This window comes from Pecten maximus, chromosome 4, assembly GCF_902652985.1.
Source record: "Pecten maximus chromosome 4, xPecMax1.1, whole genome shotgun sequence".
In the NCBI taxonomy this organism is placed as follows: Eukaryota; Metazoa; Mollusca; class Bivalvia; order Pectinida; family Pectinidae; genus Pecten; species Pecten maximus.
Genome location: NC_047018.1, coordinates 25,623,458 through 25,634,366, shown reverse-complemented (window position 1 = coordinate 25,634,366; position 10,909 = coordinate 25,623,458). Strand labels below are relative to the sequence as shown.

At 40.0% G+C, this 10,909-nt stretch overlaps 1 protein-coding gene across 1 annotated transcript in view; it reads left to right on the top strand.

Annotated features, from left to right (window-relative positions):
• The first annotated feature begins 1,733 nt into the window (after nt 1-1,733).
• The window catches only part of LOC117325609 (hillarin-like), a 48,818-nt gene continuing 39,642 nt past the window's right edge, over nt 1,734-10,909 (top strand). The window contains exon 1 of the mRNA XM_033881953.1: nt 1,734-2,794. Coding sequence (XP_033737844.1) covers nt 2,198-2,794 — 597 coding nt within the window. The 5' untranslated portion in view covers nt 1,734-2,197. The remainder of the gene's footprint in view (nt 2,795-10,909) is intronic.

The window sequence follows — 10,909 nt, the reverse complement described above, 5'->3', positions numbered from 1 at the left end:
GTACAGTTTTATGTACATGAGTGCATATAGGTTGTCCGATTAAAACCAGTGACCAAATCTTAATGTTAGCCACTGAGTCAGTACACAGATGACCACTGTCTCCGGACAGAGTGACCAGAAGACGGTGGGATTACGTCGACCATGTCACAGCCATCTGTCGGAATGCAGGAGCGGTCAGTTGACGTGTCACATAATTCGTGTTTTATGTGTTTAGCTGACCACTTTAACGTAACAAGGCAGCATTGTTATGGTTTAATAGACAAGGTTACATTCCACAGTGAGGGTTAGCCATACGTCCTGGTGTATCCGGAAATCATTTCCAGGGCTAACATCATAGATCATGTTGGACGTTCGGCGTGATACCATGTTTCACCATGACTGAATTGGTCCAATATCATAACCCATCATACACCCGTTTCAGGTCAATACGGGACTTAATTATGATTTATATTACACTAGCACATGTATCAGATTCTATTTATGACTCAAATCCAATCCATGACAAAGTAAATGAATCCTGTCACATTCAGTTCTCTATAAGGCAGGCGATTCGACTCGGGCGGTACGTTTGTCACTTCCGAGACAATCGACATCATATATCTATGACGTCATACGATATTATGAAGCATAAAGAACAAATTAAGAATTTTTGAAAAAGGAAAAACGCACCGGAGCTCATCGTTACAACTGTTTGTATTCCGAGACATGTGTTGAATTTCATACAATCCCAAATTCACAATATACATAATTTTTTTTATTATACACACACACACACACACACACACACACACACATATATATATGTAACATTGGGACGTAGTGTGAGAAAAAATTATATCTGTGGTATATTTCAATGCAATGAAAATAAGGAACCCACTTTTGTGAATATTTAGCGTTTCAACTTAATAAATGTGTGATACATAAAATAATTTCTGGTATTAGTGACTTCTCAAAAATGGTAGCTGATATCGCGGTACAAAAGTCCCCGAAATGAACCTTATTCCCGTCCTTCTTTTCTCCGTTTAAGCTTTAAACATCCAATACCATTATTATGTATTCTAGCCAGATAAAAATCAGATAAAAGCATATTCATTTCTGTCCACCGCGGTTCCTTTTGTCGATTCGTTAGCTCAGACGAGAAGAATGAATCCAGGAAAGCAATAATGGCTGTTTTGTGATAAATTTTTTTATATATTTACGTGTGTAATATCATAGCGGATTCTTTGTGGTCACTAAAAATATCAGCGAAACCGAATGGTGGAGGGGGACTACACCTGTCCGTCAAAATTGTCAGCTTCTGACGCTACTTAGGTGAGAGGAAACTCGGGCAATATAGATTACGTGGAACTTTATCCGACTACGATACATAATCATGTATCACTCAATAGTATCTTATCCATTACAACGAAACAATAAAAATAAACAACAAATATTGGCCATAGATAGGGGGTCAGATAAGAAATAAAACGTGAAATTGATGACCTACTTTTATTATCAATCCCTTAGTCCGGATATAGTACAAATCAATCAGATATGTCCAGTAAATGGCTTATCTTTGGCATCAATACGGCGGATAATAATATAGTCATAATTGAATGAATCACTTTTGATACGATAGTGGGCGATTTGTGGGTCGAGTTTATGTCCCTACTCGACCGTCCACTATACTTGACGTCCACAGTAGCTGCACACCGTGTATTCGTTGTAATTGTGCTGTCACGCTCCGCTGACTATCTGCTTTACCTGTGTACTGTCTATAAATGGAATCGCCCAATGAACCGGTGCATAGATTTCTCGCCCAGGTGAAAAAAAGAATTTCACAGTCTGAAATGGAGGATGGTGGACACACGGGGCATATGTGAGGTTATATGCTGCCCTGTGTCTGTTGGTTACTGGCAGCAGCATTTATGATTAGTTCCACACCCCGGGAACTATACGTACCTGTGTATTGACTTACCTGTGGGAACATTACAAAGGCAGGGAGGCCGTCGTTCAGGTAGAACACTCGTGTACATAATAGAACTATTTCTGTTTATGCTAGAGCTTGGAAGGAGGAAAGTCTTCCGAAATATGGTCTAGTGTTGATAGCCGGGGTTAACGACGTTATAACAAATACATGTGAGGCTACATTCGGATTTACCCGCTGTTGTGTGTGTACTTGTGAATATTATATAGGTTTTTGTTTAGATCAGAAATAATGGCGACTGCCTCGGATGACAGGCGTGCGGCGGAGAGAGGGTACCAGAGCCTTTCCTCTCTATTTCGACCCCTCCCTGACAGTTCAAATGACTGCTATAGATGTAGCAAAAAGGTTTACATGCAAGAGAAAGTCGGTCCCGTTCACGATGTCGTGTTTCATAAAAATTGTTTCCGATGTTTTGTGTGTGGTCAGTTTCTAAATATTCGGAGCTATTGGTCCAACGCCACCGATTCCGGAGACAAGGAGGTATATTGTAACACCCATGCTCCCCGGATAGGGGCACCCAAGTTGGGACCGGGGGCCCTGGGGATTAAGAGTGCCGTAGAGGCACAAAAAGGTTACCAGAAAATGTCGAAAAAGTTGAAGCCCGAGGTTCGTGAAGCTGGGACGTTACGTATTCCCAGTTATGGAATGCAGGCTGTCGAGGTACAAAGGGCCGTTTCTGTACCCAAGACACAGAAAATAACCTCACCTGACCAGGCAGGGCCACAGTTTGGCAAAGACGCCCTCCATATCAAAGGACCCATCGACGCCCAGTTATTGATGAGGGGAAACCAGAAACTGCATGACAAGCATCACTACCCTCCCAATATAGTAAGTATCTAACGAGGTAAAATGGTAAGAATGTCGGTCACAGGCACGTGATGTACTAGGGAGATGTATGTAATATCGGTATACATATGGTACATACGTATATTAAAAATTATAGCAGTATCAGTAATATGACTTAAAATTATATTATCCTGAAATTAGACCCCCCCCCCCCCCTCCCCAAACTCAGTGTAGGATGGTGTTGGTTGGATACCCTGACAAGCCTCGCGTAACCATCATGAACAACTGGAGCGTGTCAGCATGAACACGGGTGGATGAACACTGAATCATCCTATATCAGTATATATGTTGTAAGACGTTTTCCGTCTATTTGTACGGGTCCGCAGGATCACTGTACTATTATTGTGTGTTTGTATCCCCAGTATAATAATTACCTATGCTCTGAACATTAACAGTGAAAATGGCACCCTCCAGCAAAGTCTACGTAATCTAAGGATAATCTGGACACTGTGTGTCGACACCGTCAAATATTTGAATATGAACGACTTGACCCAGGGCTATGTAAGTGGATTTTTAAACGAGTGTGAATTAGCATTATTTGGCATATTAACACCCGTTAACAATAGGCAATACACATCCGATATTTACCGCACACACCAGGTACTGATGGCCACGAACCCGTAAATTATTGTTAGTAAACCATCGGTGAACCACTATCAGTGAACCATTATCAGTAAACCATATCTGTGAACCAGTATCGGTAAACCAGTACCAGTAATCGATATCGGTGAACCAGTATCGGTAAACCATATCTGTGAACCAGTATCGGTAAACCAGTATCAGTAAACCATATCGGTGAACCAGTATCGGTGAACCAGTATCAATAAACCATATGGTGAACCAGCATCAATAAACCATATCGATGAACCAATAACGATGAATCATTCGAGCCTTTGTATTCAAGAACCAATATCCAAGAATCTATACGTTTATGTCGGGACACATGTTCACGGAGCAATGTTTTTGAATCAACATCCATGTACCAATATTCGTGAACCAATGTTATATGTCAGTGTTCGTGAACCCTTGTCCATGTACCGATACTTGAAACTCCAAATGGCAACATTTGTGAACCATTGTCATATAGCATTGGTTCACGAACATTGCTGATAACAATATTGGTCTTTAATATTCGCGAACCATTACCATACACCAATGTTGGCAGTACCAATATTCGCGAACCATTAGCATACACCAATGTTAACAGTACCATTATTCGCGAACTATTACCATATACCAATGTTGGCTGTACCAATATTCGCGAACTTTTACCATATACCAATGTTGGCTGTACCAATATTCGCGAACTATTACCATATACCAATGTTGGCTGTACCAATATTCGCGAACCATTGCCATACACCAATGTTGGCTGTACCAATATTCGCGAAATATTACCATATACCAATGTTGGCTGTACCAATATTCGCGAACCATTGCCATACACCAATGTTGGCTGTACCAATATTCGCGAACTATTACCATATACCAATGTTGGCTGTACCAATATTCGCGAACCATTGCCATACACCAATGTTGGCTGTACCAATATTCGCGAACCATTACCATATACCAATGTTGGCTGTACCAATATTCGCGAACCATTACCATATACCAATGTTGGCTGTACCAATATTAGCGAACCATTACCATACACCAATGTTGGCTGTACCAATATTCGCGAACCATAACTACACCAGTGTTGGCTGTACCAATATTCGCGAACCATTACCACACCAATGTTGGCTGTACCAATATTCGCGAACCATTACCACACCAATGTTGGCTGTACCAATATTCGCGAACCATTACCACACCAATGTTGGCTGTACCAATATTCGCGAACCATTACCATACACCAATGTTGGCTGTACCAATATTCGCGAACCATTACCATACACCAATGTTGGCTGTACCAATATTCGCGAACCATTACCACACCAATGTTGGCTGTACCAATATTCGCGAACCATTACCACACCAATGTTGGCTGTACCAATATTCGCGAACCATTACCATACACCAATGTTGGCTGTACCAATATTCGCGAACCATTACCACACCAATGTTGGCTGTACCAATATTCGCGAACTATTACCATATACCAATGTTGGCTGTACCAATATTCGCGAACCATTACCACACCAATGTTGGCTGTACCAATATTCGCGAACCATTACCATATACCAATGTTGGCTGTACCAATATTCGCGAACTATTACGATACACCAATGTTGGCTGTACCTATATTCGCGAACCATTACCATACACCAATGTTGGCTGTACCAATATTCGCGAACCATTACCACACCAATGTTGGCTGTACCAATATTCGCGAACCATTACCACACCAATGTTGGCTGTACCAATATTCGCGAACTATTACCATACACTAATGTTGGCTGTACCAATATTCGCGAACAATTACCATACACCAATGTTGGCTGTACCAATATTCGCGAACTATTGCCATACACCAATGTTGGCTGTACCAATATTCGCGAACCATTACCGTACACCAATGTTGGCTGTACCAATATTCGCGAACTATTACCATACACCAATGTTGGCTGTACCAATATTCGCGAACCATTACATCAGTAATTGCTAAGACCAATCATGATCCTAACGTCAGGCCGAATTCCTATTCAGTGAACTTGCCATTATCACGGAGTACATTGTTGGATCTGTAGTTGCATGTTTGAATCCTTGACCGGAGATTGGAAACATTGACAATTCCAGTACGTACTCGACTTATTAGTAAATACCCAATCACTAGCAGTGTCAATAGATAGCTGACCTCGACACCGCAAACAGATTATCCCACTAGATAGTAATAGACGAGTCGTGTCTATCGCAAACTTGCTGTTCCGGAACCTTTCCGGAATGGTGGCGCGAGGGAAAGAAACTATGAAAGGTGACTATGTTTAAATTGAAGTTATGACGTAGAACGCATCTTTTGTGTATCGTGTGTTGTCATGTTTTATTCAGCTATGTCGGTTATCGATCGTACTCCATGCACACACACGTTTACAAGTGGCGGGTATGACAAGGTTCTTTTGGGGGTTTAACAATTAACTACGGAAATATAGAATTAAACCCGTTCTTATATTACACACGGTGTAAAAAGTATGGCTTCTTGTTATACAACTCTCGTATAGAACGGAAATATGTAGAGAATGTTGTCTGGGCCAAATGGAAACTAATGAAAATGCTGTAACACATACATGTCCAGTTATATAAATGTATGTCCAGTGGTAATATATATTGTACGATGGCGATATATTTATTGTGCTGTTGTGATCGGCGAGAACATATCTGTTCCTTGATATGGCGGTGATCGGCGAGAACATCTGTTCCTTGATATGATTACAGGGTACATTTGTACATAACGAGACATATTACTTTTGGTCATGGTAAATAGTCACGAATCTCGACTGGTAAGAAAGAAACCATTTATCATTTTAAAACGTTGTCGCCCGTATATTTCGACACCCTAATCACGATCTTATTACACGATCTTCATTCTCTTCTCCGGTATCTTCTTACCAGCTAGACCTCAACAAAACATACGGAAACCTGTTAGGGAGTGTGTAACTACAGAAACCTGTTAGGGAGTCTGTAAATAACAGAAACCTGTTAGGGAGTGTGTAAATACAGAAACCTGTTAGGGAGTGTGTAAATACAGAAACCTATCGGGGAGTGTGTAACTACAGAAACCTGTTAGGGAGTCTGTAAATATAGAAACCTGTTAGGGAGTGTGTAAATACAGGAACCTGTTAGGAAGTGTGTAAATACAGAAACCTGTTAGGGAGTGTGTAAATACAGAAACCTGTTAAGGAGTGTGTAAATACAGGAACCTGTTAAGGAGTGTGTAAATACAGAAACCTGTTAGGGATTTGTGTAAATACAGAAACCTGTTAGGGATTTGTGTAAATACAGAAACCTGTTAAGGAGTGTGTAAATACAGAAACCTGTTAAGGAGTGTGTAAATACAGAAACCTGTTAAGGAGTGTGTAAATACAGAAACCTGTTAGGGATTTGTGTAAATACAGAAACCTGATAGGGAGTGTGTAAATATAGAAACCTGATAGGGAGTGTGTAAATACAGAAACCTGTTAGGGATTTGTGTAAATATAGAAACCTGTTAGGGAGTGTGTAAATACAGGAACCTGTTAGGAAGTGTGTAAATACAGAAACCTGTTAGGGAGTGTGTAAATACAGAAACCTGATAGGGAGTGTGTAAATATAGAAACCTGATAGGGAGTGTGTAAATACAGGAACCTGTTAGGAAGTGTGTAAATATAGAAACCTGATAGGGAGTGTGTAAATACAGAAACCTGTTAGGAAGTGTGTAAATACAGAAACCTGTTAGGGAGTCTGTAAATACGGAAACCTGTTAGGGAGTCTGTAAATACAGAAACCTGTTAGGGATTTGTGTAAATACAGAAACCTGTTAGGGATTTGTGTAAATACAGAAACCTGTTAAGGAGTGTGTAAATACAGAAACCTGTTAAGGAGTGTGTAAATACAGGAATCTGTTAGGGATTTGTGTAAATACAGAAACCTATCGGGGAGTGTGTAAATACAGAAACCTGTTAGGGATTTGTGTAAATACAGAAACCTGTTAAGGAGTGTGTAAATACAGAAACCTGTTAAGGAGTGTGTAAATACAGAAACCTGTTAGGGAGTGTGTAAATACAGAAACCTGTTAAGGAGTGTGTAAATACAGAAACCTGTTAGGGAGTGTGTAAATACAGAAACCTGTTAAGGAGTGTGTAAATACAGAAACCTGTTAAGGAGTGTGTAAATACAGGAATCTGTTAAGGAGTGTGTAAATACAGAAACCTGTTAGGGAGTGTGTAAATACGGAAACCTGTTAGGGAGTGTGTAAATACGGAAACCTGTTAGGGAGTCTGTAAATACGGAAACCTGTTAGGGAGTCTGTAAATACAGAAACCAGTATCGTGAATACAGAAACCTGTTAAGAGATCTGTAAATACTTTATCCCGCCAGTATCGTGAATACAGAAACTTGTTAAGAGGTCTGTAAGAACTAAATACCGCCAGTATCGTGAATACAGAAACTTGTGAAGGGGTCTGTAAATACTAACTATCGCCAGTATCGTGAATACAGAAACCTGTTAAGGAGTCTGTAAATACTAACTATCGCCAGTATCGTGAATACAGAAACTTGTTAAGGGGTCTGTGAGAACTAACTACCGCCAGGATCATGAATACAGAAACTTGTTAAGAGGTCTGTAAGAACTAAATACCGCCAGTATCGTGAATACAGAAACTTGTGAAGGGGTCTGTAAATACTAACTATCGCCAGTATCGTGAATACAGAAACCTGTTAAGGAGTCTGTAAATACTAACTATCGCCAGTATCGTGAATACAGAAACTTGTTAAGGGGTCTGTGAGAACTAACTACCGCCAGGATCATGAATACAGAAACTTGTTAAGGGGTCTGTAAATACTAACTAACGCCAATATCGTGAATACAGAAACTTGTTAAAGTGCCTGTAAGAACTAAATGCCGCCAGAATCATGAATACAGAAACCTGTTAAGGAGTCGGTAAGAATTAATTATCGCCATTATCGTGAATACAGAAACTTGTTAATGGGTCTGTGAAAGCTAACTACCGCCAGTACCGTGAATACAGAAACTTGTTAATGGGTCTGTAAAAATACTAACTATCGCCAATATTGGGAATACAGAAACTTGTTAAGGGGTCTGTGAGAACTAAATACCGCCAGTAATCGTGAATACAGAAACTTGTTAAGGGGTCTGTAAGATACTAACTAACGCCAGTTAAACTAAAGTATATAACCAAGTAAACCAACATATTTTATGTTTTAAGAGTGTGTATATTGCTCCTACAATTAATATTTAGGTGACTTGCCGTATACAACCTGTTACTCTCAATTACGATCAGTCATGTTTACTTACATCAAATTACCTGTGACCTAACATAGACCTTTGAAGTGTAATGTGAAAGGGCCTTATCTATTTCATGTTGTCCCCGGTGTACATTATTTCCACACTCCACATTTCGCCGACCTGTCCGGTATCTAGGCAGACCCGTGTGTTAATGTAGGAGATCGTCGGAATGGCAACCGTTGGCTATGACCGCTATCTTTCATACTTTTCTTTTTGAAATCGATTACTTTATATGCACGTTGAAATTTCACCCGAATATTGAAACGAACTTGTGGAAAAATCGTCGAACCTTTAGTCGGTTATAATTATATGCAATAACTTCCACTTTTAAACCGGAAGTTCTATCAATGTGTCTTTGCAATTGTCACATTTAATTAATTCCATCTGTATCGACTCCTAGTTTCTTATATAAGTTTGAATCGATGCTATTTAGGTTTGCCGATGAATTTCGAGCAGCTGTTCTTCAAACTTAACGTCCTGTGTGTATTTACAATTAATTACACGTTATAACCCGACAATGATGGATCCATTACATGTTATTAGTGAACATTTTGTGGGCATACTTAGTATAATTTGATGTCGGCAACACCTGTCGCATTGTTGTCATTTACCAATACACCAAACTACAGACTGCATAATCCACAATCGTCCCACAATATAGAGAACTACATTGACGACATTTATACGGAAGGTTGCATCCTAGATCGAGTTCCATCATGCGTAACATTACCATAGTATCGTGGAAAATGACCATCAAGTGGTCAACATCATATTCGAATGAAGGAACTGATATTGCTTTCGATCTCGCCCACAAAAACTAACGATACTCATGGTTTTTCGCACAATACTTAGCATTTTTCATTGTTCTCAAGGTTTGAATGTCATGATAGTCACATGACCACGGCGAATGGATCGCTGGTCTAGGTTGCTCTTAATGGTTTCAATGAAGGTCACAGAGACTTGACACAAATTTGCATTTACCTTGGGTTGACATCCGTACCAAGTTCTGATCATGGTAACATCGCAATGGAGGGGTGATGCATGGCGACGTATACAATAAAACGAGCAGCCGAGTGCCAATTGATGAAAATTCGCAAGGCTGTCTTGAAAACGTCCTGTATGTGTAATTTGTAGAAATATAAAGGTATAGGACAACCAAATTATAGAAGAGTAGCATCTGACCTATAGAGGAGGGGGAACAATTATAGAAGATGTAATACATTGTTATGTACTAGATAGTGACATATCGTCACGGTCAAGTGGACTGATGGTAAATGTAACAACAGTTGACGTCATTGTTAAATGTTCATCTTATTACTAATACATGCGCCATCTTTGTTGATCCTGGCTCCAGACGACATCATGATCCAGCTATTTACAAACAAGCAGCGCTCTACTAATGGTTGTTTGATATTATGATGTATAATCAGAAAACGTCACAAAGAAATCGTGACTTTTATAAGATTTTATTACCACGACGTGATAAAGTTTTACAGAGGTCGATACAGACTCTACACCCGTAATCAGTATCAATGGCAGCTTTTAAAGCAGATATCTGTTTACAAATGGAGACGTTACGATATATGAATTTTAATGACATACTCATATAATGGGTTTGTGTATAGATATGCGCATTGCACGATAACCGTATATGTCTGACTGATACGTACGTGTAAAGAAGCACATTTCATGCCCCATGTGATACAAGGAACGCATACCTGAATACCAGATAGCCAGGAACAACCAGGAGTGTATTTACTCTACTTCTACTAAAACGAGCACAGAGGCTTGGCGCAAATTTCCGGGCAACGCCATGTCCTTTCAAAACGGACAACGGCGGGATGGCAGCCTGCTGAACAACTTAGCTCGGCAACTGTGTTCAATACGGTACTTTTTGTGTAAAGGAGACTGTCGTATTGAACTCTCTTGGCTTGCGAAGTTGCGAGCTGGGATATTGTAACACTTTCACGTCCGGTCTGGGCCCTTGACTTTATTTGTAACATTAATCTGCTATATGTAGTAAAGGACAGGATGACAAATCTCACTCACAGTACGTTCTAATACGATGGACCTAATCTCGTATGGTAGAAACTAATTCTGATTTCCGACAGTCTGTACTCTTTACGGAAAGGCCCGGATGGTTTTCCGATCGA